The sequence below is a fragment of the Miniopterus schreibersii genome (genome assembly GCF_964146895.1).
Source record: "Miniopterus schreibersii genome assembly, chromosome: 20".
In the NCBI taxonomy this organism is placed as follows: Eukaryota; Metazoa; Chordata; class Mammalia; order Chiroptera; family Miniopteridae; genus Miniopterus; species Miniopterus schreibersii.
In genome coordinates this window covers 25940801-25968535 of record NC_138122.1, presented here as the reverse complement: position 1 = coordinate 25968535, position 27735 = coordinate 25940801, and the positions used below count along the sequence as shown (strand labels likewise).

The following is a 27735-nucleotide window of genomic DNA, read 5'->3' as shown; positions in this document are numbered from 1 at the left end:
CAAAGAAGCGTGCTAGCTGGCATGGTACAAATGCTCTGTATTTCCTAAACCGAGGCTCAGGCCCACTGGGGCCTGGCTGCTCTCAGTTCCTGCTGCAGATAAGTACATCCAGAACTGCCCCACCAGCCCTGAGTGGCCCAGGTGCATCCCGTGGGCTCAGCAAGGACTGGGGGCCTCGGGGACACTGATCCAGGCCGTGGGGCAGGCCTGGGCACCTGGTGTGGGGACCGCGCCCCTCAGAGCCTCCTTAACCGAGTCAGGGGGGCCACGTGAGGCCCAGGCCGGCCCATCAGCCTCTCGCTGGACCCCTCCGGAGCCTAGGAGTTCACGAGTTGAGCCGGGCAGACACCATCCTTTTTGTCCTGCTGCAGGGGTCAAAGATGAGAGGCTCACTGGACATGGCAAGGAGTAGGTGACCCAGCTCAGGTCCTCCTGCACCTTCCCCTTGAGTAAGCTGAGCCCCACCCCCCGCCCGTGTTGCTGGGGCAGCATTTTTGCTCTTGCTGGTCAGCATTTCTGACCTTCCAGAGGCCCTGTGTCCCACAGACCTGGGAGCACAGGCCAGGGAGCCCCTTCCAGGGCCCCGCCCCATCCCAGCACTGACGCCTGGCACCCAGTGGTCCTACCTGGTGGTCTTGCCTGGGGACCACACTGGGCTTCTGGGCCAGGGGTGGCTTCTTGGAGGTCCCACTGCCATAGGTGGGAGCACTGGGCTGGCCAGGCTCCTCCTCGCCGGGTGTCCCCACCCCCACGGCCAGCGCGTAGTGTTGCTTCCGCAGCTCCCCCAGCCGCACGCGCTCTGCCTCCAGCGTCTTCTCCAGCTCCAGGACCCGAACCTGCGGCGAGCACCACTCAGCACACCCTGAGGCCTCTCCCCGGGGAGTCCTCCTGCCCTTTGGGAGCTTAGCCCTGGGAAAGGGACAGGCTCGGAGGCTGGCCAAGCACCTGGGGAACAGGTGGCTGTGGGGTCCGATGGGCACCTACCTGGGTCTCCATCTCCTGCTTCTTCAGCTTGATGAGGGACAGGCCCGAGAAGTCCATGGTGTCTGTGGACAGAGTGCGGTAAGTGCCTGGGCCCCACCCCCACCTCAGCCCCACCACTCCCGGGCCCCAGCCTGACGTCACCTCGGTCTTCGATCTGCTCTTGGCCTGACTTGGTGGAGGCCACCACGTTAGCGGCCATCACATTGACCGTGCGGGAACACTCCTGCAGGCGGCCCAGGTGGCGGCTGTCCTTGTTGGCCTTCACCTGGGGGAGCGTGGGGGCGGGTCAGGGTGGGCCCCCTGGGATCACCCCCATCCTGAGGTCGCCGGCCACATGCAGTGCATCCCCTGCAGCTGGGAGTTGGGGAACCTGAGCAGAGAGCCTCACCTTGGAGGCGGCTACCAGCTGGGCGGTGCTGGCGGCGATCTCGTGGGAGCAGACGATGAGCTCCTCGTACTGGCCAGTGTGCAGCACCACCCTGTCAGCGGACTCCCTGCGGGCAGGGGCAGGGCCTGGGTCTCCAGCCCACAGAGAACCGCCACCCCCACACTCCCTCCCCAGATCCCCAGACCCTGGGCACCACATTCCCTGCTGCCCCCCACCTGGGGCCACATACACCAGTTGCGTGGCTCCCCAGCCCACGGCCTTGGAGGCGGAGATGAGGCCTTCAGTCCACCGCGAGTTCTTGGCGTAAAATTCCTGTGGCGAGGCTGCCCCCTAGTGGCGACATGAGGGAAGTGACGGGCAGACCCGTGGATGGCATCACAGGTGGCAACATGCTCCCGGGGAACTTCTCCCTTCCCGCCAGCCACAAAGGCGCACCCCTGGGCTGTGCTGGATTCAGCTGTGGCTCCCAGGCACATGTGTACACCACGGGGTCTCATCACCACGCACGGGGGGAGTGGTCTGGGACGAGGGGGGCGCTGTCTCCTCCTCGCTGTCAGCTGTACCCTGCCCACCCGGAGGCCCAGCTCACCCTGCCGCTCTCCACGATCTCCTTCTGCAGGCTGGTGGATGTCGTCACCAGGAGCCGGATGGCCTGCCAAGACCAAGACACATGTCACCCTTGGGGCCGCCCTCTCAGCTACAGAGTCTACCACCCCTGGGGTCCCGCTGGCCACTCACCTTCATGAGGTCTGTGCAGGACTTGAGGATCCTATTGGGGGGGGGGGAGTGAGAGCTGCAGTGTGGCCCCAGAAGCCACGGGGAGAGATGGGGTCAGGGAAGGGCGGGAGCAGGGCGCCAGCTGGGCCTCTGGCCTCTTGTATGGACAACCCTGGGCCTGACACCGGGTGCTAGACACCGTGGGCCCATAGGGCAGGGGGTGCACTGCTCACACCCTGGCTTCTGAAGAGCTGAGCAGTCAGGAGGGCAGCCCCCTGGCTCTCGGAGGTTAGGGGGAGCCTGCCTCGTCCTGGGCCTGGGGATGAAGTGGGCTCACCTCTCGTTCACCTCCAGTTTCACCCCCGAGCTCGCGTGGCGGGCCTGGTTCATCATGTCCTGCACCAGGGACAGTCGTGAGTGGGCTGGGAGGAGGGCAGGGGGAGGAAGGGGGCTGCGGGTGCTAGGCGCAGGCCCTGGGAACAGCCACTGAGCCGGGGAGGGGCGGGCTCGGCTCAGGTCGACACACTGTCCTTGGCAGAGGTGGGTGCTGCCTGCCCGCAGCCCACCCAGCCCAGGGCTCCTGCAGGAATGCATCCCGGTCCTACCTCAATCCTCCGCACTGCCTCCTCGATGGCCGAGGATGTGGCTGCCATCTCCTTGTCCACCATGGCCCCGAGCTCCTCCTGACGCACATCCAGGCTCTTGGGCTTTAGCTCCTGGGGGAAGAGGGCACCCGGGGGGTCAGACAGGGTGCATTCAACCCCCGCCATCCCGTGGGGAGCCTGGGAAAGAGGCTGGGGCAGCAGGGGGTTGCTCTGTCCCCAAGCACCCATTCAGTCCAAACTAGAAGATGCAGAGAAATTGGGGACCCAAACCCCACCCCAGACCCACTGACCCCCAACAGAGCCCGGCCCACGCTCAGTGCCCCGGCTGCACCCTCACCTGGCCCAGCTGAAGGATGCCCTGCAGGGGGGTCCGCACCAGGCCAGGCTGGGCCTGCTGCACAGCCTGCTGGTCCTGCAGCTGCCCCACGAGCTCCAGCGCCCGGGCCCCACACTCCCTGCAGGCGTCAATCAAGCCTAGGGGGAGAGGGCTGTGAGGGGAGCTACGCCCGAGAACCCTGGGAGGAGCCCCCACACGGGCCCCTGCCCAGGGCCCGACACCAGAACCTGTCTGCGGCCCCCACCCTGCCCTGGTCCACTGTGAGGACATGTGTGACACAAACCCAGCCACTTACGGTCAGCAGGGTCGGTGGGGGCCAGGTGGGAGGTGGCACTGCCATTGACGATGGTGTCGGCAGCCAGGTGGGAGAACTGGGTCAGGGCTGCCACCAGGGCAGAGGCATCTGTGGTCAGGGAGAGGAATGAGACCCTAACGCTGCCGCCACTGAGTGAGTCCCAGCCAGTGCCCTAAGCAGGAGCCAATCTCTCCGCCCAGCAAGCCTGAGACAGGTCCCCGTGCCCCAGTCCACGGAGGAAGAGCAGGGCTCAGAGGGGAGGACACATTGGGCAAGGTCTCGCAGCTAGAAAACATCAGAGCAGGAACCAAACCCAGGTCTGTGACCCCAGGCCCGCAGGGCAGGGCTCCCAGGTGGGCATGGGTGGGAGAGCACTTGCTCAGCTTCCTGAAGAGGTACCTGTGGTGATGGGAAACCACCCCAAAGGCAAGAGGCAGCCAGGGACAGTGGACCCAGCACCCATGTGCCAGCAGCCTCTCCCTGCCCAGTCCGGTCCCCAGCACTCACCTGACCTGGAGGTCAGGTACTGAGCGTGGCCCGTCTCCAAGGAGCTCACGGCTTCCAGGGCTGCCTGGGCTCTGCTCACCAGGTAGTCTGCAAGCACAGGGAGGAGGCGTGAGGGGCAGAGCCTCAGGGTGGGGGAGCACCTCCCTGCCAGCCGGTCAGGAAAGGAGGTGGCCGAGTGCCTCGCCGGAGGCCCTACCCGGGGAGCTGGTGCAGCGCAGGTGCAGGGGGTCGTCCAGCTTGCCCACGGCGTCCTGCAGGATGCGCTCGGCCTCAGCTGCAGTGCGCCGCAGCACCGAGAACTGCTCGTCTAGGAGCCGCTGCTGCAGCCCCTGCTCCTGAGACTCCTGGGGGGGGCAGGGGAGAGACAGCTTGGAGACCACGCACAGCCTCACAGCAGTCAGTCAGGACCCAGAGACCCTCTCTGGGGGGGGTCAGAGAACAGGCCCGCTCCACCCCCAGGAATTGGGCCATGAGAGGAATGAAGTCCTGAAACAGGTGACCCTTAACAATGTACTGAGTGCAGAAGCCAGCCCTCCTGTACGGTGCCATTTTCATGAAACGTCCAGAACAGGCAAATCCAGGGACAGCGAGCAGGTCAGAGGTGGCCAGGGGCTGGGGGTGGATTAACCGCGTATTGGGCAGGGGCTTCTCTTTGGGGCGGTGAAAATGTTCCAGAAGCACCAGATGAAAGTGCTCTCGGCAGGCGGGCTGTGGGTGTGACTGTCTCAGGCCAGCTGCCTGTCACCGGGCAGCGGAGGCCCCTACCTTGTCCGCCAGCCGCCCCCGCAGCTCGTCCCTCTCCTGGGAATGCCGCTGCTGCTCCTGGCTCAGGGCCGCCTCCTTCTCCTGCACCAGGCTCCGGGCTGCCTGCAGGTCGGCCTCCCGCTGCCTCACGGTGCTGCTCAGAGTCTCCTTCTCTGCACTCAGCGCGTCCAGTCGCGAACTGAGCTCCGACCCGCTCTGCAAACACCGCCGGGCAACTGAGCAGGGCCTCCAGGGGCCTGGCCACCCCTCGCCCCACCAGAGTTTACAGACCATTCCCTTAGGGCCCTGCCTTCGTTATTCCCCTAGACTGCGAGCCTCCCGAAGGTCAGGGCCCATTTCCTGTGTGTCCTCTGGGTGCTGGGTCAAAGCCACACGCCAGGCTCGCAGAGGGGCCTCTGAGCCAACCCAGTGGCATGTAGGCGTGGCCCAGTTCACGAGAAAGGAGACCCTAACTTCTGTTCCGCCCCAGCCAGCAGCTCACCTGCTCCGTGCGGCTCAGGTCCTCCCGCATGCGCACCAGCTCTCCGGCCTTGGCCTCCAGCTCCCTCTTGAGCTTCTCTAACTGGTCACTCTGCTCCTCTAGCTGGGACGGGAAGGAGTGTGTCAAGGGGACAGTGTGTCACAGGGACAGTGTGTCACGGGGGCAGGGGTGCTGGGGGACTCCAGCACCAGGTTCCGGGCTGTGGGGGACGCACCTTCATCTCCGACTCCCGCTTCACCTGCTCCACCTGGAAAGCCAGCTGTTCCTTCACCCGGGCCACCTCCTCCTGGCTCTGCTGCTTCTCCGTCAGCTGCTTGGCCGTGTCCGCGTTCTGCACGGCAGGGCATGGGCTCATGCTCTGCTGTCGTTGGGGCTCCATCCCCCCCCAGCTGCCTACCCAGCCGGCCCACCTTTCTGAGCAGCTCAGCGTGCGTGGCGATGAGCTTGCTGTGCTGCTCCTTCAGCTTGCTGTAGCGCGCCTCCGTGGCGATTGCCTTCTCTGCAGGGGACGGGGATGGGGGGGGGGTGAGGCCGTGACCTTCAGCTCAGCAGAACCCCCCCCCCCCGCAGGAACCAGTCCCTCCCTCGGGGCTCGGCCACGCACTCTCGGCCTCCTCGCGCAGGCCCTGGTTCCGCTCGCCCTCCTGCCGGGCGGCCCGCAGCTGGGCCAGCTCGTGGCGGAGCTGTTCGTTGTCCACCAGTGCCTTCTGCTTCTGCTTCCGCTGCTCCTCCAGCTCCGCCTCCAGCGTGTTCACCTGACCCTTCAGCTGGCCGATGTACCGCTGGGCCTGTGGTGGCAGGAAGGACGTGGTGGACGTGGACCCGGACGTGGACCTGAGGGCCGTGCCAGGCCCACCCTCCACCCGCATCACCTCACCTCCAGCCTCATCTTCTCCAGCTCAGCCCGGAGCGTCTCCACCTCTCTCTTCAAGGTCTCGATCTGGAGGTCCCTGGGGACAGGGCGAGGCAGGCAGGGCTTTTGAGGCCGCACAGTCCTGGCGACCAAGTTCAGTCGACCAGGAAGATCAGAAGCCCACCCTCTGGACAGGAACTGGTGGTCTCTTTGGCAGCCCCTTGGGATCTGGGTGTCTCAAGTTCACATCCCCCACCCATGGCCTTTCCTGACCACAGTTGCACGAGGGCCATTTCCAGCCCCACCCCAGGGCATCCCAGGCCCTCACCTGTCATCCTTCATGGAACCATTGGGGGGTCCAAATGTCTGGTCAAAGAGGTCGGCCACCACCTGCCACGGCAAAGCACAGTGACTTCCACCCTCCAGGACAGGGAGGGAGTGGAGGGAGGCCCAGGCACCCCCAAACCCCCATGCAGGAAGAGGGGGCCACTCACCGCTGGCTCCCCAGCAGGGGGGCCCGTGCTGATCTCAATGAGGTTCTCGGGCTCCTCATCCTCGGGGGCCTCCTCGGGGATCACCACCACCGGCTTGATGTGCTCAGCCAGCGCCGAGGCCCGCAGGAAGTTGGGGGGTCCCTGCAAGGGCCGCAGGTGGGAGCTGCTCAGCGTGCCCCCAACCCTGCACATGGGCCTTCCCTTGCCATCCCCAGAGCCCATGTGGGGCCCTGCCAGGCGGCCGGGGTTCTCAAAGGACTCAGAACCCAGAGAGAAGCAGGGCTGCAGCCCAGGGGGCGGGGGCGGGAGCCTGGGCAGGTACCTCGGGCAGTCGGGGGATCTGGATAAGGCGCTTGAAGTAGAGCATGTCCGATGCTCTGCGAAAGAAGTTCCTGAGGCTGCGGGGACATGTGCGGGGGGTCAGAGGGAGCCAGTCCCGCTGACAGCCCAGCCCCATGGCCGTGCCCGAAGCCCTGCCAGTTGGTACCTGTGGAACTGCTCATGGAACCGGTCCCTGTGGCCTTGCAGGGTGTCCGCTGGGAGACCTGGGGTGGCACAGGCTTAGTGAACTTCGTCCTGCTCACTGCTCCGTGGCCATCGAGACCTCACAGTCCCTCCCTCCCTCCCCACTGCCTGTCCCTTCAAATTGGAGAAACTGTCAGAGGTTAGACAGATCACCACCACCCGGCCAAGTCCCTGAGATGGAGGGAGAATCGGTGAGTGGGAAGGGCAGTCCCAGGACTATGGCAAACCCGCCAGGGCCTGGCTTTGGGGCCACAGTCCAGTCACTTTAGACTTGAGTTAACCCTGGGCTAGTATTCGAATGGCTCAGATGCTCCAGGCCAGCGATTCTCAAAGTGGGGCCCGGGGACAAGCCCTGTTCTGAACACCCTGGAGACACTAGGCACCAACTGAATGCAGGAGTCCAGGGAAGCCCCCTCCGAGGCCAGGCATTCGAGGGAGCGGCAAACACGTCAACTATGCCGCTTTTCTGTTTGTTTTGGAAAACAGCGGTTTTTCATAACAAGTATGTTATTTATGTTAATAGTAACGAGCTTATCACTGCTACTTTTAATTAACTTCCTGACTTTTCATCTCTGACACAGTACACCTGGTCACGTCAAGCCTCTCTGGGGCTCTGGCTGGACTTGGGGGCCTGCGGGCAGGGGGCGGGGGGAGCTCTGGGACTCACAGGCGTGCAGCTTAAACATGAGCTTGACCGTGTAGTGGTAGAGGTGACTGCAGTCCTGGATGACCTGGATGAGGGGGGCCAGGCGGCACTGGCCCGAGGACATCTGGGACACAGCGATGGCCGTGTTGAGCTGCCGGAAAACTGCACGAGAGAAAGAAAGGGAGGGAGAGAGACAGAGAGAGAGGGAGGCGGGAGGAGCGTGAGCACGGGAGCCAGGAGCCACAGGCACAGGCTGACAGGGGCAGCCAAGTGGCAGCCGTGGTGTGGACGGCACCTCATGGCATCGTCATAGAAGCCTGGGGAGGTGACAGCCTGGGTCACCTGGCTTTCCCTCTCCCGGCTGGGAAGTGGGACTCTATCTGGGTCCACGAGCACCAGGGGGCCCCTTACTCCTAGAATAGGTGGCCCCAGACCAAGGCCAGTGCTCCCTTGAACTAGGGTGACAAGGTCGGGCAAAACCCCGGCTCAGCTTGGCCAGGGTTTCCCAAAGAGCCTCCCAGGGCGGGCCCAGGACGAGCAGCTGCAGGGGCAGGAGAGTCAAGACTCAGCTCTGCAAACCCTCAACCCCAAAACCTCACCTGCACCCGGGGTCAAACTCCCTGGACCTTGACAATCAAGCTTTTCATCAGATCGTCCAAGTGGGAGGGTCAGGGACAAACGTGAGGCTGCCCCCGCCACCCAGCCCCTTCTCTAGGCAGCCCGCCAGGATGGGGGAGCTGCCAGGGCACCCACACAGGACACGGATGCCAGGGACATGGCTCCAGAGGGTGGGCTCCAAGCTCTGGGTCCCCCTCTCACCCTGCCTGGACTGGGACCGTTGGCAAACCTGCACAGTGACATGAGAATGCCCAGGAGGGAGGGGACAGGAAGGAAGGAGCTAGGTGCTGCCCCCACATCTTTCCAAAACTTAATTTTTAATTCCCTCTCAAGTACAATTTCCTTGTAAAAAATGAGAACACACATGAAGTTCTATCTTGGGGTGCTTTTTTTTTGAGACACAGCCATCTCTCCACTGAGGGGCGCTCGGGACGTTCCCATTGTTGGCTGTTGCACACCGAGTGGCAAGGAGCAACCTCCCAGCAGGGCAACGCCCTGCACCTCCCTCTAGGGAGATGCTGGCACGAGGCACTGCCAGGATCCCTTCTCTGTGCTTCATTAAGACATCACTACCCAGGCCGGTGTGGCTCAGCAATTGAGCATCGACCTGTGATCCAGGAGAGAGAGATTCGATTCCCGGTCAGGTGCCACACCCGGGTTTCGGGCTTGATCCCCAGTGGGGGGCGTGCAGGAGGCAGCCGATCAATGACTCTCATCATTGATGTTTATATCTCTTTCTCTCCCTTCCTCTCTCTGAGATCAATAAAGACATTTAAAAAAAAAAAAAAAAAGATATCAGTCACTACCACTGGGGGCCCACCTGTGGGCTTTCTACACATTCCCTCATGGGGACCCCTGCCCTGTCCACACTCAGCCCCTGCCCAGGCCAAGAGCAGGACACAGCTCCTGCCTGGCACATCTCTGCCGGGGCCCAGGCTGGCAGCCAGGGCCCTGGACACCTGCCCCTGCTCCCTGGTTGGGTGCTGGGCAGGGCTCCCTTCCAGGCATGGAGGTTCGGTGCCAAGCTGCCCGCTGGACCGCCAGCCTCAGAGTCCAGATCCGGGAGGCTGCCCAGACCCACCTCTTCCTAGCTCCCAATTTTCCCTTAAAAAGGCATCTGCTTCTGTGAGAAGCGTGAGTCACCCACATGTTATTCTGAAACTGTCGCCCACAATAATCACCTCTGCGGCCCTGGAGGGGGACCCTGAGGTTTCCTGTCCCAAGGCTGCCAGGTCCCTAGGCGGGAAAGTCCAACACCCTCAGAGGCCTTTTATAGCAGAAAATAGGCAAATGGCACAGACTAACTCTCCCGGGGGAGGCCAGATCCTGAGTCTGCACCCTGCGGCGCAGCTCCTGGCGGCCCTGCCCCTGCGCCTCCTGCCCCGGGACAGGGGCGGGTTCACTGGGTGGAAGGAACGGCAGACACCTCTCCCGCCAGGGGCCTGGCACCCTCTCCCCTGTGCTTTGGGGGCACCTGGAGGCTCCCTCGCCTACTCCTGGGGGTGTGGACCCCCAAGGGGCAGGTGCATGCGGGAACATAAATCAGCCTGGCTAACAGGCAGCAGGTCGGCCCTCGCAGGCTCACCTGATTCCGACAGCTTCAGCTCGCAGTCCAGATAGTCGAACATCTCCACGGTGAGCTGGAAGCTGCAGGGGGAGGGGGAGAGGGCTGAGTGGGAGAGGTGGGGGGACAAACAGGGAAACGGGGGGCAAGGGGACGGTGCCAGGCCACGCCACCTCCCAACGGACTCACATGTCATTGATGTCGGTCCCAGCTGCCTTCTCCAGCACCTCGTCTGTCACCTCAAGACCCGCAGGAAACTGGGGGTGCTGCGGAGAGGACACCCCCTCAACAGGAGCCCGTGTTGACTCGGGCCCAGAACCAGTTCTAACTTCTAAGGGAGGGGAAGAGGCCAGAGGAGCCCCAGCCTGTGGAGATGCCACTGGTCTGAGGTGCTGGCTGAGGAGGGGGGACCAGAGACCGAGGACAGAAGGCAGGACGTCTGGCCAGGGCGACAAGGCTGCCCAGAGCCCAGGGCAGGGCCAAGGCCACCTCCAGTGTCCGCGGGAAACACCTCAAGGGGATCTGACTTCCAGGACATCCCTGCATCCCTTGTGTCCCCTCCCTTGGGTCAAGGCCGGCGCAGAACAAGACCTGCCCCCCTCTAAGTCCCCAGACATCATGGAGGGAAGAGCCCAGATCCCTCCGGCCCCACCACCCTCCCAAGGACACTACCTTGAGGTGGAAGGAGATCTTGGTCAGCAGGAGTTTGGTGTAAACATTGACCAGCTGTCCGTACCGATCATGCAGATGCCCCTGTGGAGGCAGGAGGGGGTCAGGGTCCACCGCCCGGGAGGGGGCCCGAGGACCCCACAGGCCCTGGCGCGCCGCGGGGCAGACTAGGAGCTGAGGTGGGGCGATGCGAGGTGACAGCTGAGTGTCATTCCTCCACCCACCCACCCACCAGTCACTTTTCACTCAACAAACGTCCTCCTGAGGCGGCTGAGCCTTCTGAGCGACCCCGCCGATCCCGTCTACGGCGCTCTCCCCTCCCTTCGTTCAATCTCACTCCTTGTCAGTCTTGCCAAAGAGACTCCTGTGACAAGAGGGCTCTTTGTCCAGGCGACAGGCCAGTTCCGGGCTGGGACACTTCATTAACATGCTGGCGGCAGCCGGGGAGGCACATTCCGACAGGCGCGTGTCCATGCCCTCCCGTCACCTCCCGGACCGCGTCCCCTGTGGCCACACCAGCTGGACCTGCGTCCGTAAGTGGCACCCTGGCTGTGTTTTCCTGACTTCAGTAAAACACAGTGGCTCTGGGTCTCGCCACCCGGCTCCCAGGGGCTGCCCTGCCTGGCGGGGCTCTTGAAGACAAAGAGGCCCGAGGCCCTCTCTCCGCCCAGGGGCCCCCCGATTCCCGAGGGTGCTGGGGTGACCCTGGGTAACAAGCCCTCAGGCTCGCAGACTTGACCGTGGATAAGAATCTTCCGGGGACCTTCTTGAGCACACAGACTCCGATGTGAGATTCTAAAGCAGCCAGTCTGGGGGCCTGGGAGCCTACATCCCTCCAAGGGCTCTAATTGCCACTGTGACACACTAGACACGGGGACGGCCACGTTCCTGACTCAGGGACTGAAGGGCTGGTGATTTCTGGGGCTGGAGGCCCCTAGTCATGTGTTTGGAACTTCCTTGACCAGGCCTTCTAGAGAAAGGAGGCAACAGCTCCCTCTGTGGCCCCCAGAGCATCACTCTAACTTCTGCTCTGAGAAAGACACTGTTGCAGGGCACTGCCATTGCTCGGCCAGAGTGCTGGGGGCTCGAGCACCAAGCAGGCCCAGGGCCGGAGTCTGTGGATGTCCTGTCTGTGAGGACTGAGGCTGCCAAGCTCGCCCCTTGCACCTACCCACAGCTCTCCGATCTCCCGGATGTTGCTCCGGTACCGCTGGCAGTCATGCAGGACCTGCAGCACAGGGAGGGGGGAGGCGGGTGAGGAACCCAGAACCGGCAGGGGGAGCCCAACGCGCTTACGGCACGGGGACGGCAGCAAGTAAGGCGGGACCGTCTCCCATTTCAAAGGGACACTGCTCTGCTCCCCTGGGGTGCTGGCCTGCTCAGGTGGCACAGACAGAAGGCCCAGGCTCCCCCCGAGAGGCTTGGGGACTGAAACTGGAGACCCCCTGGGACAACGGCGACTCACGTTGGGGTGGCCGTCACGCAGGACCTTGTGGAGAACGTGGCAGAACTTCCAGCTGAGGATGGAGCTGCTGGGCAACGGCAGGCCGATGGCATAGGACCAGAAGGTGAAGGCCCCCTTCTCGTGGTGAGTGCCCAGGATGATGCCTGCGAAGTCAAGGCCAAGTGCAGGAGGCAGAGACAGCGTGGGAGGCCCGGGCACTCAGCGACCCCCACCCCACGGCTGCTGAGCTCCTCCCGCTTCCCTCCCTCCACACCCGCAGCAGTTACGATTCTCAGCCAAGGGCGAGGTCACACCTCTCAAATTCAACCCAGCCCAACAGCCTAAGATGACAGATGATGTCCCCCAAGACGGGGCTCAGAGTCTGACAGGAGCTGAGTGAGACGGGAGACCCGGCTGGGCCAGGGCCACAGGAGAACACTCGTCGTGGGGCCTCGTCTCCCTGAGGGTGGACCTCACAAAGCCTCGGTGCCACCTGCAGCGCCACCCTGCTCCCAGGGTATCCACGGTCAGGGACCATGCAGGGCTGGCCCGTCCGCGCCCCCCCACCCGCGCGACTCGGAGGCAGGAAGGATACGCCGGGCATGCTTCTCCTTCACGGGGGCCTCCTGGCTGTTGATGGCTTTGCTGATGCTGATGGCCTGGCGGGGGGACAGAGGAGGCGGGATTTAGAAGACGCCCCAGCAGAGAAAAGGGCAACGCCAGACAGACAGGGCTGATTCTTTCGTGCGGAAGGCGCGTGTAGAGATGGACAATCAGACGTAAGCAAACCAGACCTCCGGAGGGACCTGGGAGGTGGACACGAGCTGACAAGGCCCACACAGCCACCACGTGGAAAACCGGGATAAACCCAGCTCCGGTTACCTGCCAAGCAGCCTGCCTCTCTCCTGGGTGGGGGCGAGTCCTGACTCAGCTCCCACCCCCACCGAGGCAGACGACATGGTCCCGCTGGGGGGGGGAGGAAGGGAGGTTTCCCTCAGCACCCTGCTGCGGTCACTTGGGCCCTGGGCAAGCAGCAATCTCATCCCTGATGAAGGTCCTCTCCCATCTCCACCTGCTGGAGTCTGGTCTTGTCCCCTTTTGCTTAAGGCCTCCTCTTCCGAGAAGGCTTCCTGGATGTGACTGCTCCCTCGCCAAAGGCTCAGAGCACCTACTGTCACCGTGGAACTACCACCAGCCCTGGGTTTACTTGTGGATGTTTTATTTCTCCACCTGGCAGCAGGTCCTACATGCCTCTGTCCACACCCAGCACTGAGCTGGGGACATCAGTGTCTGTGGAAACCTTTCTTGGCCAGCTGACTCTCCCAAGTCTCCCACGACTCCTTAGGCGGGGGTCCACACTGCCTTTCCCCCAGGAGCTACATGCCAACCCTTCAGGCAAGACCTGAGCCCCCCCACCTTGTCCACAGGAAGCACAGGAACTCCGGCAGGAGCTAGAGGGGACAGGACAGAGAGGGCCTGAGGGACAGTGCCGGCGCTTTCTTTTTACAGCAGAAGCCACTGTGCTCCCACCTCTGGCATCTGAACAATAGCAGCTGCCCCTGCCCAGCGTGGAGGCGACTGGCTCGCTTCTAGTGTATTGTGAGCCGACTTGGAGCCCGCTCAGAGATTTCCTCTGTAAGAAAAGCAGCCCCATGGGAGGCAGGCGGCCTTTCAGATCAGACTCAGGCCTGGGGGCCGGGGCCGGGCAGGGGCAGTGCTGGGCCCGCCCCAGCGAGGCAGGCTGCCCTCCTTTCCCACACAGCGCCCATTGTGGCCCAGTGCGCCGGGTGCGGGCAGGGCTGCAACCACACGCTCTCCAGCATTGAGGACGGGCTGGGGAGCAGCTCCTGCCTGGGTACCAGGTCCTGAGAGGGACGCAGGCCGGCTCTGGCTTCTCTGACTGTCAGAGGCTCTGGGAGCCATACTCGGAAGGTGCCCTTGACCGTTCTTGACCGTTGGCTGTTTGCTGGGCCTCTGCCAGCACAGCCTCCGAGCCCTTGGCGCCACTGAGCAGCTGCTGGGAGAGGGCTGGGCCCCACGTGAAAGTCACACCCCACCCGGGCAGGATGTGTCCATGACAGTGGCGAGATGGTGGCAGGCACCCAGCTTATCCTGTGCCTGGCATGAGCAACATGCCTCCCGGCAACAACCCTGGGAAGTGTTCATGAGCCCATTTCCCTGATGGGGAAACAGGAATGGAGATTAGGCATCTTGTCTGTACAACTAATAAAGGCAAAGGCAGGTCTGGCTGATTCCACGTTTCATGTCCTTAACGATTCTGCCTGCAGCTCCCTAGGCACCTCCTTCCGGGGCGGGTACAGAGCTGGGAAGGGGGGCGGGAAGGCAAGGGGAGGGTGCCTCCCCAGCAGCCAGCGGCTGCCAGCTCCTAAGCCAGGCGTGTCCTGTCTCTGAGGGTGTGTAAACTCATCCCCCAGCTGCCCTGACACCTGAGCTGGCTCTCCTGACAACTGCCACCTGGTCCCAGAGTCCAGGTGAGCACGGAGCAGAAAGCCACCCGCACAGAGCAGGCCACCCAGGAGGAGACTGAGGACCGAGGACGTCACCCACAGGCAGTCGGACAAGAGCTTTCTCCGCCCCGGGGCCCGAGAGGACCCCACGAAGGGCCGCATGGGAACCCCTCTCCCTCCCGCAGGCCTCCCCCTTTCTCCTCCAGGCCAGGGCAGGGCCAGGAGGGAGGCAGAGCCTGCCCAGCAGCAGTGGGCTGGCTGGGGCCCAGCAGGAGGGAGGGGCGGGCTGCCCGGGCCTGGAGCGGGAGAAGCGGGCAGCTCAGAGGGGCCCAAGGTTGGGGCCGGGCGTCCCCACCTCCCAGTCTTCCCTGTAGGTCACTGGGCACAGGCTTTACTGTACTGAGCTCCCTCTCACTGCCGGACCCGGGGGCCCCCAGAAACAGCACTTGTCCCCCTACCCTGACCCTTTGGGTCTCACCCTACTTAAGTCTCCAGATTACACTTCCCCGTGTACTCGGCACCCAAGGACAACAGGCTTTCATTACCTATTACCCTCGCCCCCTACGCTGTCAGCACCGCAAGAGGGTAGTTCTGCCCAGCGGCCGCTGCTGCACCCCCAGCCCCTCACGGTGCCTGGCACGGAGAAGGTTCTCTGAGGCAGGGCGCCATCGGTCAGGCCTGCCCGGCCCTCCGCGCCCCCCTCCGGCGCTGGCTGGCTGCAGGGGAGGGTCCCTCCCAGCGGGAACACGGTGCCGTTGTGTGCAGGGCAGATGTGCGGGTCGGCGCTCACAAGGAGGCTCAGTGCTCACACAGAGGGCGTCTGTGGACACTGCACAAGGCTTCGATGTTCCTACCAGCAGCAGTGGCCAAGGCCTGTCCCAGGAGGGGACAGACATCAGGCCCCGGGGATGCCCGTCCCGTTGGACTTTCCTCTGATGGGCACACGGATGGGACGTGCAGCCGGGTCCTGCTTCGGGCTGGACTCTGTGCTGGACGGTTAGGACCCAGCTCAGCTTTGGGGCTGACGGTCTCCATAGAGGCAGCCCGTTGCCTCGTTCTGTCTACACAATGTGGCACCCTCATGCCAGCCCAAGGGGTTCTGCGGGAAAACTGAAGGGTGGGGGTGGCCCGGGACCACTGTGACTGAAAATCCCTCCCTCCCTCTGCCGCCACCAGAGCCACCTCAGCAGCACCGACAAGAGCAGGTGCAGCCCCTCCCGGAGACCTGGCAAGGGGATCAACCGCCGTGGGGGGGACCGTCTTCCAGGGAGACACAAGCTGGGTGGGACGGATGGTTAGGGCCCTCCTGTCGGGGTGGAGGGCCCAGTGCTGGAGAGAGGGTCCTGGGGGAAGGGAGGACAGGTGGCCACCATCCTGGGGACTTGTCAGCTTCTCTGAGTCCCGGGGAGAAAGGGAGTGGCTCCCACTCCACCTTTGAGTGGTGGGGAAGAGGGGGCAGGGAAGGGCTCCCCACTCCTGAGCACGGGCGGAGAGGGGTGTGCCTCCCGGCCCCAGGAGGGCAGGTTTACAGTTTCCTGGGCATTCAGACCACTGCTCCGCTGTGTGGAAAAATCCAACAAGCCCACACCCGGGAGCCGCCCGGCCCGGAGCTCTCCCCCATCTGCACCCCACTCCGCCCAGCGCCCAGTGGTGTGGGAGGAGCCTGACCTTCCAGAGCCTGAGGTGGGGACGGCAGGGCGGCCACAGGCCAGGGATGGGAGGCTCCAGCAGGCCCGAGACACGGTCAGGGTGGCCGGGCCCTCGCAGCCTGTACAGGTGTGTCTCCCGCCACAGGTCGGGATGACCTAATAACAGAGGGACTTTTACCCAGCTCGCCACATGCCAGGCACCACTGAGCACCTCGAGGAAACCAGGCTTCGGGAAGGCGACCACTCGCCAAGGTCACAGCAACGAAATGCTGGCCGCAGGCTTCTGCCCCTCCTGGGCTGTTCCAAGTACTGACGGTCACTCACACATCCTTGCCATCCACTGTGATGAGGACACTGCCGCACAGGCCGCCTGCTCCCAGTGACTGTCTTCTCAGCCCCACACAGGCCACCTGCCCCTGGTGACTGTCCCCTCAGTCCCCACATGATCCCCGGGCCTCCCTGGCTGCCTCGGGGGGGGGGGCAGAGGAAGAAGGGGACCTTCTCTGTCCTGCCACTTGTCCCACCACAGGAGGGAACCGGCTCCCCAGGACCTGCCCTGACTGTCAGGACGCAGAGTCTGGATCAGGATGTGTTCAAACCGGGGTGACAGCAGCATTGGTGATGCCAGGAAGCTCCCCATCCCTGTGCACCAGGGCCCTGGACTTCACCTCAGCCCCCTCCAGCTCCCTCCTGGGGTGGCCTCTGTCCTGTGGCCAAGGGGGGACATTGGCAAGGGGTCGGAGCTGAGTGACTGTTCTCTGGGAGATCTGAGGTCCTCTAGTCCCTGGGATGCTATTCACAGTGGGGGAACACGGACTTGGGGAGACCCCTCGCCAGGAGACCAGCGCCTGGCAAGCCCACGTGCCTGGGGACAAATACAGCCACTGCCAGCCCTCAAACACGGTCCCCTCCGGCCCCACTCAGTGGGGAGCCTTCCCAGACCACAGCTGCCCCATCTGCGGAGCAGGAATAAACACATCCCCCGTCTCCCAGGATGGAAACACACGCAGCCTGTGTAAAGCGGGGCGCTGTGTTCCAGCCACCGTGCCTCCCCTCAGCTCCCCCAACGAGCCAGACCCCCCCCCCCCGCCGGGCTGAGCCTCGCCCCTCCCCCAGCTCTGGACTGAAATGCGCCACCCCCCAGGGTCTGTCCCACCCACCCCCACACGGAGACACCCTCCTGCTGACTTTCACCCCAGACATTTATCATCTGAAACCACCTTGTTTACCATTTATTCTCTGTCTGCCTCTGACCCCCGCACGCACGGCCTGAGGAGTCCTGTGGGCCCTGATCCCCGCTGTACCCCGACTCCCCAAACCCTGGCCGCAGCTGCCGGGAAATCTCGACTGGATGAGTGAAAGAGTGAGCGCCTGAATGAACAAAAGCTCTTTCAAATCCACGTGCCGGTTAAAGTCAAGGTGGTGAGTGGCTCTCTCCAGCTAATAACTTAACCACGAGTGTTAAATACTAAAGGCAGCTATAAAACAATTTCCATTTTAAAAACCAACCCTGTGATGAATCAGGCTTAAGCCTCGTGTCCTGTTATCAGGAGGCTGAACAGGAGGCTGGCTCTTGGAGGGGACAGACATGTCCCTCGGGGAGCAGGGTGGGGGACTGGCGCAGGATGGGCGACTCTGCCTCAGCGGTTCCAGGGCTGTCTGAGGGGCAGAGAGATCTCATTCAAAGGCTTCTGCCACCTCAAAGGCCACTGATGAAAGCGATCCCGCAGCTGAGGAGGTGGAGAGGATGTGGTCACATGCAGAGCAGCCTGGGCTGGGCGAGTCTGCAGCTCGGCGACTCCTGCGGCTCAGTCTCCACTTCTCTCCATTCGGATCCCGGGCCGCCCACTCCCAGCCTCTCCCTTAGGAACCGAGGCTGAGCTGGGGCCACCTGCCCTCCCGGAGAACGGGCATGAGTCAGGAAGGACCCTGCCACTCACGGGACAGCCTGGCCCACTGCCTCCTCCGCCCCGGCTCTGAGGGTGACACAGGACAGGGAGACGCACCGAGTCCGGCTTCCTGAATGGTCAGGGAGCCAGCCTGGGCAGTTTCGGTCCCTGGTGACATCATCACTCCACAGACCTGTCTGTCCCACAAGCCACGGGCCTGAGTCACTCGCTGGCAGGCGAACTGACTGCAGTTTGAGGACTGTGTTTGGGCAGGAGAAGCAGTCCCACCTCACCTCACTTTTCTCAACTCAGCCCTTCCCCGCAGTGGGCGCCAGGACCTTCCGGGCCCCACTAAGTGGCGACTTGGAAGAAGGGAGGCTCCTGTGGAATCCACGCACACCGAGTGTCCCCTGAGCCGCGTGCTCCTGGGTCCTGGGACACAAGAGGAGCCAACATCTCCCTGCCTGAGGATCCGGGGGGTCAGGGGGTGATGCGTAGGGGGCCCGGAGGGGAAGCGATGCAATCATGCCCAACCTTGCATGTGCCCACATCTCAGCTGTAGTGGGGGGGGGGGCAGGGCGACGGTGCCAGTGATGTCATGAGAACCAGGGAGCACTGAAGGCTGGGCAGGAGGAGAGCAGCCGAGGCCTCACAGACGAAGTGATATCTGAGTCCTGCCTGAGATCAAGTGGACACGGGGGAGGGCCTGGCTGACAGTACAGCCCAGGTGGCCGGTGTCTCAGGTTAGCCGGCTGGGTTTCCCTGTGCCCCAGCCAAGCAGGCCCAGAATGGACTCCAGGGTTTCCAGCGAGCTGCTGGAATTGAGTCCCAGTCGCAGTTCATTCACAAACGGCCCTGCCTGCCTGGGCTGGGCGCTGGCCTGGGGCAAGGTCAGGAGGGCAGCGTTTCTGCCAAGGGAGCCACAAGCTGGCTGCCCCAACTCCCTGGGGCTTCCCCTGGAGGATCTTCCCAGGGGACCTGGTCCCTGGAAGCTGTCCCGCTGTCCTGGGGAAGGGGACCATGCACTCCTGCAGGCTCGTACTTCTGGAGTTGCCCAGATGTGCTGCAGATCTGCTGCCCTCCCCAACAGCCCCGGCTCCTGCTCCTGCCCTGTCAAACCAGGACACAGGGACGGGACCCAAGGGGGACATTCTTTCTACTTCTGTCCGACCTGCCCTTCTAGGCACCATGGAGCAGCTAATGCTGATGAGGCACCTGCGCTGCACCACCACCAGGCAATTCCGTCACCCCTCACGGCCATGATGTGGGTACGGCCATCATGTCCACTCTGCAGGTGAGAAAACTGAAGCAGAGTCTTGCTTCTCACTGCTGCTACAGCTCACCTGTCTACCTCCCACCTCCTTCCCTGAATGATCTTTCTCGCCTGGCTGGTGTTGCTCAGTGGTTGAGCGTGATCCTGTGCATCAAAAAGTCACCAGTTCAATTCCCGGTCAGGGCGCATGCCTGGATTGTGGCTCGATCCCCAGCAGGGGGTTCACAGGAGGCAGCCGATCAATGACTCTCTCATCATTGATGTTTCTATCTCTCTCCCTCCCCTTTCCTCTCTCTGAAATCAAAGATTTTTTTTTTTTTAAATAAGAATAAAATAATAATAAAAATAAAAAATAATTACCTTCTTCTTCCTGTACCACACCCCAAGGCACCGGGAACGAGCCAACAGACACACAGTAAACAGTCCCTGTGAACTAGCAGCTCCATCCCCACCCCCATCTGGACCAAGAGGTCACCTGGAACCCGGGGACTGAGGGGGTTTCTGGCAGCCCAGAGGCAGGAAGTGAGCTGCCCGCCCAAGCATCACCAAGAGGGCAGAGGCAGGTGGGAGGGCACAGCTCGCCACCCACGACCCACCCCAGCTGGCGGACCGCAGCCAGCAGGCGAGTGCAGCTGAAGCGGCTCATGGCAGCGTCCCAGGGTGGCTGTGCGCCTGGTTCTCTCTCATCTTTTCAGAAAGGAGCCTTGGCTTGCCTCTGTCCTTCAGCCACTCAACCAGTGTGTTCCAGGAGAAGACAGGCCTGCCCGCCCCCAAGACAGCAGTGGGACGGAGCTGGGACGTCTTGGCTGTCCACCACATGGTTTGGATTTCTTCTCAAACTCAGGAACTCTTTTTGTAAACATTTAAATGAGGCCCAGGAAGGGGCTAGTGACAGTGTTACAATACCATCCCGTTTGTAAGGAATGATGAAGACACGAGGGTGGCCATGGAGGAGAGCCCACGGAGGGGGTGATGGCATGCGAGGGAGAGGCCACGGCAGAGGGACCAGCATGTACAGAGTATGGGGTTTCGAAAGAGTGCTGTGTGCTTGGAACAGCTGTTGTTTTTTTTGTTAATCTTCACCCAAAGATACTTTTTTCCCCATTGATTTTTATTTTAGAGAGAGTGGAAGGGAGAGGTGGGGAGAGAGAAACATGGATGTGAGAGAGACACATCAATTGGTTGCCTCCCATACATGTCCCAACCGGGGCCGGGGATCAAACCTGCAACCCAGGGATGTGCCCTTGACCGGAAATCGAACCTGTGACCCCTTGGTGCATGGGCCGATGCTCTAACCTCTGAGCCACACAGGCCAGGGCTGGGAACAGCTTTCAAAACAGAAACTTGAGTTCCCCAACACTTGTCTGTGTCCTGTGGTCTGCCTTTAATAATGAGATTCTAAAGAATTCCTGGCAGGAAAACATTGAAAACAAAACAAAACAAAGAAAACAATGCCCTGGGCTCCCACCCCGACCAAATGACTCCAAATCTCAGGCACCCAGGCGCTGACATTTTTAAAAGCTCCATCCCCACCCCTCGGTGATTCTCCCACGGCGCTGTGCTGTCTCCGCTGGCCACATGTGGCCACTGAGCACCTGAGCGTGGGAGCCCACACTGAGACGTGCTTGGAGTGTCACATACACACGGATTTTGAGGACTCAGTAGGAGCAAAGGAATGTAAACTATCCCACTCATAATTTTTACAGTGGTTACATGTTGTAATGGTCAATTTGGAGGCACCGGGCTCAAGAACAGAGATACAATTAAAAGGAATTTCTGTTTACTTCTTAACGGGGCTCCTGGGAAGCCATACACGTGGTTTGTGCTGTTTCTATTGGACAGAGCTGTTCTAACAGGAGCCGGGGCTGAGAAGTCTGGAGACCAGTAAATGCTCATCTTTATAAGACACGGGCTCCCCAGAGGCTGCAAAGGGGATGTGTCACCGAGCTGGATGGCTGGACTGATGGACTCTTTTCCACGGGCTGCCCCTCTCTCCAATTCCTTCCCCATCCCTAACACCTGGGCCGCTCACCTCTCTCTCCCCATACTGGGCTCAGCACACTTGTGTGGCTCCTCTCTCATACTGACCTCGAGGGAATCACCTGGACTCTATTTTCATGTCCTTCAGGGGAAACTGAGGCCCAGAGAAGCAAAGGAACTTGCAGATAAGAAAAAAGCAAGCTTGGAATTTAGCATTTCCAAGAATCCTATCTGCTGAGGCCTCCAAGGTGGGGCTCCTCGCTCGTGGAAGGTCTGAAATGGCTCCGAAATTTTAAAGCTTTTCAGGGACAGGGGAAGAAGGGAGAAAGATGGCCAGCTGACAATCTGCAGAACACTATACTATCTGCTCTGCATGCTGTATGTATTAGTAACCTACTGCTGCTGTAACAAATCACCACAAACCCAGCAGCTCAAAACACCTATCAGCTCACAGCCCTGGAAGTCAGAAGTCCAAAATGGGTTGGTCTCATGAAGCTAAGGTCAAGGTGCCAGCAGGGCAGCCTTCTTTCCAGAGGTTCTGCCTTTCCCAGCTTCCAGAGGATGCCACGTTTATCTGCTAGTGGCCCCTGCCCCCACCTTCAAGGCGCCGGCCATCGAATCCCTCTTCTACATTTGCAGGCCTCATGATCGCATGGGGCCCGCCAGCTGTCCCAGGCTATTAGCTCCATTTTAAGGTCAGCTGATAGACTTTTTTTTTTTAAATTCTCACCTGAGGATATTTTTTCCATTGCTTTTTCAGAGAGAGAGAGAGTGGAAGGAAGAGAGAGAGAAACATCAATTGGTTGCCTCCCGGGGCCAAGGATCAAACCTGCAACCGAAGTGTGTGCCCTTGGCTGGAGCTGAACCTGGGGCCCTGCAGTTGGCGGGCTGACACTCTAACCACTGAGCCAAACCGTCCGGGGCTACCACACTGTCTTTTCAGTGGTACAGGCCATTTTCCAGTGCAGAGGGCAGGTGTGCTATACTCTGGGGTGGTCTATATTCAGAATACTACTACTACAAGAAGCCGACATGACATCCTCACATCCACTTTGCAAAGAGGTTTTATCACCAAAGAGACTAAAGTCGTGGGGGAGAACAGACCAGCTTTCTGGACACTCCCCTGCGGATTACAAACACACACATACACTCACATCACACAACAACCACAAGCACCAGGTCCCCACCCTGAACACGCCCGACAAGGATGGGAAAGGACCTTCATAAAACAGGGGGTGTGGCGTGTCAAGAAAGCTAATATGGCCCGGCCAGCATGGCCTAGTGGTTGAGTGTGGACCTGTGATCCAGGAGGTCACAGTTCAATTCCCAGTCAAGGCACATGAACGGGGTTTCCAGCTCAATCCCCAATAGGAGGCGTGGAGGAGGCAGCTGATCAATGGTTCTCATCATTGATGTTTCTCTCTCTCCCTCTGTGTGCTTTTCTGTATCCAGAGGAGACGTGTCAGTGGCAACCTCAGCTCTCCGGGTCCTTCCCACCAATGGGCCTGGCTGGCAGCTCACTAGATATTTCTGGGAAGGATCTAATTAAATATTAACCATGCACAAAACCTTATTTCTACAGCCCTCAGCAAGTCGCCCTGAAGACAAGCAAAGCCAGACGCAGAACCCGAACTTTATCTTTCCAGGAAAATAAAAGGAGCTCTGGAATGGGTACATAGGTAAATGCGATTTTCACCCATTAGAAACTTACTCATTATAGGTAACGCTCTCAGCCCCCGAGCAAAACCCAACAAGCCAAACCGAACAAAACACCTAGTTTACCAAACCAGCTGCCAAAGTGTGTGGACCTCTATCAGAGATCCCTTCTCTTTGACATTAAGGAAGGTTGCCCTTGATTTATAATAACTCAAGCGTTAGATCCATGAACTTAGCCCTGTAAATCCCACCTTCTCTATGTAGCAATCAGACCTCTTTATACCGGCATCAAAAGCAAGACAGAGAGAGAAAAAATAAATAAATCAGTGAATGAGAAAGCAAGCTTCTGACAACATCCAGATTCTCTCGGCCTATTAAATTTCCCCCCATCCTTCCAAGAGTTCCTGGCACGATCGGTCATGTATTGATGATTTCAAATGCACATTTCTCTTTTCGATGGGCTGTCCAGGTAAAAAACAAACAAAAAAAAAACACAACAAAACACTCCAACCACACGGTAAGCCAGAGGATGCCGACCATCACAAGGATAAATTCATTGGTGGCCAGGTGAGTTCTAGCACTCGGCTTTCCATAAAACCTCGGCGTCACTTACATGGTTTAATGACAAGCACAGTAGAAGGCCCCTCCACACACACACCCTGGGTTTTTCTTATTTCAAAAAACCAAGAGCTGCTGTGGACGGGATGTGCCAACTCCTTTCGAAAGCAACGGCAAGAGTCACCACCGTCTGTCTGCGGGGACCGGCGGGGCGGGACCTGCTCAGGGCGGCCACAGATGTCCCCACGCAGCCTGGGACAGGAGGGGCAGGGAGTCCTTGGGGCTTCCTCTATTTCGAAAGTAAGGGGTGTGTGGTTTTTTGGGGGTTGGTTTTTTTTTCTGGCTATTTCAGCCGCGCTAGGCTAGGCTCCGTCTGCCAAATGCACAAGTTCGCCGGGCCCCAGGACACCTCGTCCGCGTTTGCAAAGCGCGCAGGAGCCGGGGGGCCGGCGGGCGGGCGGCGCGTTCCCCGCGGGGACACAGGTCCACGCGCGCGCGCGCCCGCGCCATTGTCTCCCGGCTACAGTCACTCCCGGGCTGCGGGCGCGGGCGCCGCGCGGGGGGGCCCGGGAGTCCCCGCCGGGTAATGAGGGGGTGTGCGCCTGGCCGGTGCGTGGGCCCGCGCTCACGCAAACCAGTCGGGCCGCATACGTGAAACTTTTCGCCCGGCAGGTAATGAGACCCTGCGCGGGCCTGGGCACCGGCTCGCGGGGGAAGGAAACGGGGAGCTTCCTGCACGGAAACGCGGGCTTCCCTGAGATGGGGGCGCCTTCTGGAGGGAAGGGGGGGCCCCGCAGCTGGTCCCCAGGGGCCGGGGCGGAGGGACCCAGCCGGGCGGGGCCGCGCGCGCGCGCACCTGGGCCACGCGCTCACCTTGACCGGGCCCCCGCCCCCACCCCGGGCCCCCGCCGCCGCCGCCGCCGCCTCGCGGCTTCCGGCCACCCCGCTCCCCGGCCGCACCTCGGCCCCGGTCGCCGGCGCGCGCTTCCGGTTCACCTGCGCGCGGGGCGGCTCGGGCGCGGAGGCCGGGAGCGAGGGGGCAGGGAGCGGCCCCGCCGCCCCGGATGCGGCCGCCGGCCTGGCCTGAAGGGACGCGGGTGAGGGGGCCGGGGCCGGGGCGCCGCCCGCCCGCCGCCCGCCCGCCGCCCGCCGCCGCCCCGCCGCTCGCCTGGGTCTTGTCGAACTGCTCGCGCTCGGCCTCCAGGCTGTGGCCCGGCCTGCGGCTCAGCACCCGCGCCGGCACGTTCTTGATGCTGTTCATCCTGCCGCCCTGCGCTCCCGGGCCGGCGCCGCGCCACTGAGCGCGCCCCGCCGGCCGCCCGAGCCTAGGCACCGCGAGGCCGCCGGCCCCGCCCCGGCCCCGCCCCTCCAGGCCCCGCCCCGCCCCAGGCCCCGCCCCGCCCGCCCGCCCGGCTCGCGCCCGCCCCGCCCACCAGCGGAGGCCCCGCCCGCCCACCGCCCCCGCCCACCTCCCGAGGCTCCGCCCACCTCGCGCAGGCCCTGCCCCCAGGCCCCCACGCTCGTTCCCCCCGCTTCCTGGGCGGTCCCCCCTACTCCTTCCCGAGGGGGGCTCCAGCCAGTTCCTTTCCCACGCACAACCCACCATCCGGGGCTCACTAAGTCCTGTCTGCACCAGCCCCGGATCTGGTTCATTAGAAAACTTGGCCTCGATGGGTCTGACCAATGGAAGCAGGACTAGACATTTTTTTTTTTCCCCAGTTTCAGCCTCATGTTAATCTGTGTCACAGTGCAGGCGATTAAGCAGCCCTTTCTCTCTGGGCATCTCTAACGTCACTGCAGCTGCTACCCACGGGCGGTGTGGGGCGTCCTTTCCGAGGCTGCGGGCTCCGCCTGAGGACACCTGGCTGGAGCCAGGAGCCGGGAGGGGAGGGGAGAGGCCCAGGGCACTGGACGCTCGGGATCCCGGAGCACTTCACTGCAGCATCACTGCAGCGTCTCTGATGAGTTTATCTGCTTGGAGGTAAGATTTTGAGCTCCTGCAGGGCAAGGGCCGCTGTCTTTTTTTTAAATATGTTTTTATTGATTTTAGAGAGAGGAAGGGAGGGTGATAGAAATAGAAACATCAATGACAGAGAATCATCAATGGGCTGCCTCCTGCACGCCCCCTACTGGGGATCCAGCCTGAAACCGGGGCTTGTGCCCTGACTGGGAATCAAACCAGGGACCTCTTGGCGAGTGGTACAACACTCAACCAGCTGAACCATACCCGCCGGCAGGACCACTGTCTTACTGTTTTATACCCTCGGTGCCTAGGGCATAGCAACGTTCAAAAGTGCGTGTGAGCCTGGCGGGCGTGGCTCAGTGCTTGAGCACCGACCTAGGATCCAGGAGATCGCTGTTTGATTCCCAGTCAGGGCACATGCCAGGGTTGCGGGCTCGATCCCCAGCAGGAGGCACGCAGGAGGCAGCCATTCAATAACTCTCTCATCATTGATGTTTCTCTCTCTCTCTCCCTCTCCTTTCCTTTGTCTGAAATCAATAAAAAAAATAAATGCGTGTGAAGTGAAGGGTTGAAAAGTGAGTTGGTAACCCCCATAACTTGCTACACGTCGGCATCCGGCTTTGTTCTATGGAAGAGCGTTCCTGGGAGCACAAGGACCGAGTTTCCCCAGTTATGCTTTGTCAGGGTTCACCTCTCAGAACATCTTCAGGAGTGCTGACTCTGATGGGCCAAGACTCCGTACCATCAGAATCAGGGCACTGCTTTGATGTCTCCAGGGCTGTTTAATGCTCCCCTCAGGGTGTTACAAAGGCAAAGCATTTGTGATATGAGTTAGGCTTTGTTTCCAAAAAAATTCAAGGAGGTAATACGCAGTAGAGTTGACGTCATTGCTTATTAAAATGCTGCTGCTGCAATCCCCACACTGCCTCATGGACACGTGAGGCCCTGGCCTCTCTGTCCAGCTTCATCTTGCGCCATCCTGGTCCATCAGGCCTGAAAGTATGTCACACTCCTTGCACCTCAGGGCCTTTGAACATACTGTCTGGAATGCTCTTCCTCTTGTTTGCCTACTCACCTATCATTTCTTAATTCAGATGTCACCTCCTCAGGGAAGCCTTCTCTGAACCCTCCGCCCTTGCCCTATGCCTCAGTTGCCGCCTGTTGCATTGCTCAAAGCTTTATTTCATAGCACTTACCAGCTCTCCGTGACCTGTTTGTGATTATTTCATTACGGTCTCTCTCCCCCACTAGACTGTAAACAGGCACGGAGTCTGCTTTGCTCACTGTTGTGTGTCTTCTGTAGTGGCCAGCAAAGCAGTACTTACCGTGTGCTCAAATCATTTCCTTTTTTTGTTAGATCTTCTGAGTGTGCATTTGGCTGAGAACCCAGAAATCATTCTTACGGGACCGTGTCTTTTTCATTTGATAAACTTCTCTCAAAGACCATGCTGGTTTTTTATCCACCTTGTCAGCTGTGGTCCTGGTTAATATGTCTGGCTTCTTAATCCGATCTTATCACCGTTTTCCATGCCTTATGAAGTGGTTGCTGAGACTATTGTTTAAGGCCTAGAATGACGAACCTTCCTGAAATGGATGCTAATAAAATCGTTCTCAAATGGCTCGAGAGGAACTAAGGTGCACTACTTGGAAACAACTGCGTAGCTACAGGTATCTCAACAGAGGGGGGAAAAGACCTCAGGTCTAGGCCACCAAGGAAAACTCCAGGATCGAGTGTCCAAGGCATGCATAAGGTTTCAAACCTCAGCCGTGTTCCTGAATTGAACTAACCTTACCCCACAGGGCCTCTCAATTCTATTAGCACTTTTTAAGTAAGACTGTTTTTAGTGTTTCTGTATTACTTTGATTCAGGATTTCTTTCTTTTGGGGTATTTCTATTTGTTGAAAAGATCTGTTCCCACAAATTCTAAAAATACCCTTTTATCAGTTTCTTCTGATGGCTGAATTTCTGGGAGGCAAATTCTACTATAATTCAGTTGCCTCCTCTCAAGATAAAGGATATAAGTTACACAAAACATAAATGCTAAAATCTAGTTTTATCCTGCAACTATTTCAAACATACTGAGACTGCTTCTCTTTAAGAAGAAATTGCTCACATTTAAATAACTTTAGCCACAAAAAGAAAAAAAAATGTCTTTGCTTTCTTTCTCCTAAATTCTGAGAGTCCCCAGATTTGCGACCAGGGGAGCAGTGAGCAGCAGTGTGTCCCAGGCTAACCCCCGAACCTGTCTCCAAGGGCCCTCCTTTGCCTCTGTAACTTGTTTGCAGAGCCCACACAGCCCAGCTGGCCCACTTCTGCCTTTGTGGCTTTCTTTCTAAAAGGCCAGGGCAGCCTCACCTAGGCCCACTCCTGTTGCTGTGATCTTGCCTCTTCTATTATAAGCCCTTC

At 60.6% G+C, this 27735-nt stretch overlaps 1 protein-coding gene across 3 annotated transcripts; it reads right to left on the bottom strand.

The window, feature by feature from the left end:
* Window positions 1-21: 21 nt before the first annotated feature.
* On the bottom strand, window positions 22-24716 carry HIP1R (huntingtin interacting protein 1 related). Of its 3 annotated transcripts, none has more exons than XR_013997851.1 (32): window positions 24534-24716; window positions 12488-12551; window positions 11914-12056; window positions 11620-11676; window positions 10452-10532; window positions 9969-10045; window positions 9801-9862; window positions 7619-7759; window positions 6914-6971; window positions 6749-6824; window positions 6427-6567; window positions 6261-6322; window positions 5957-6029; window positions 5684-5867; window positions 5490-5578; window positions 5294-5410; window positions 5080-5181; window positions 4599-4793; window positions 4030-4177; window positions 3834-3920; window positions 3327-3434; window positions 3032-3168; window positions 2695-2805; window positions 2427-2485; window positions 2111-2141; window positions 1962-2024; window positions 1588-1702; window positions 1373-1478; window positions 1126-1249; window positions 985-1046; window positions 627-836; window positions 22-365 (listed from the first exon to the last, which is right to left on the bottom strand). XR_013997851.1 is itself a non-coding variant. In XM_081123632.1 (32 exons), exons 1-32 carry the CDS (start codon window positions 24624-24626, stop codon window positions 318-320), a joined length of 3210 nt encoding a protein of 1069 aa, XP_080979758.1. In that variant the 5' UTR covers window positions 24627-24716; the 3' UTR covers window positions 22-317. The 3 variants fall into 3 exon arrangements, 2 of the variants coding, with proteins under 2 accessions (XP_080979758.1, XP_080979759.1); XM_081123632.1 differs by having other exon boundaries at window positions 1602-1702; XM_081123633.1 differs by having other exon boundaries at window positions 22-362; window positions 1602-1702.
* Window positions 24717-27735: the final 3019 nt, after the last annotated feature.

Coding starts and splice junctions, on each gene's coding strand:
- HIP1R (XM_081123632.1), bottom strand. CDS start 24,626: ATGAACAGCATCAAGAACGTGCCGGCGCGGGTGCTGAGCCGCAGGCCG. Junction 5,411..5,489: donor ACGCTGAGCTGCTCAGAAAG/GTGGGCCGGCTG, acceptor CCTGCCGTGCAG/AACGCGGACACGGCCAAGCA. Junction 837..984: donor AGCAGGAGATGGAGACCCAG/GTAGGTGCCCAT, acceptor TGCTCGCCGCAG/GTTCGGGTCCTGGAGCTGGA.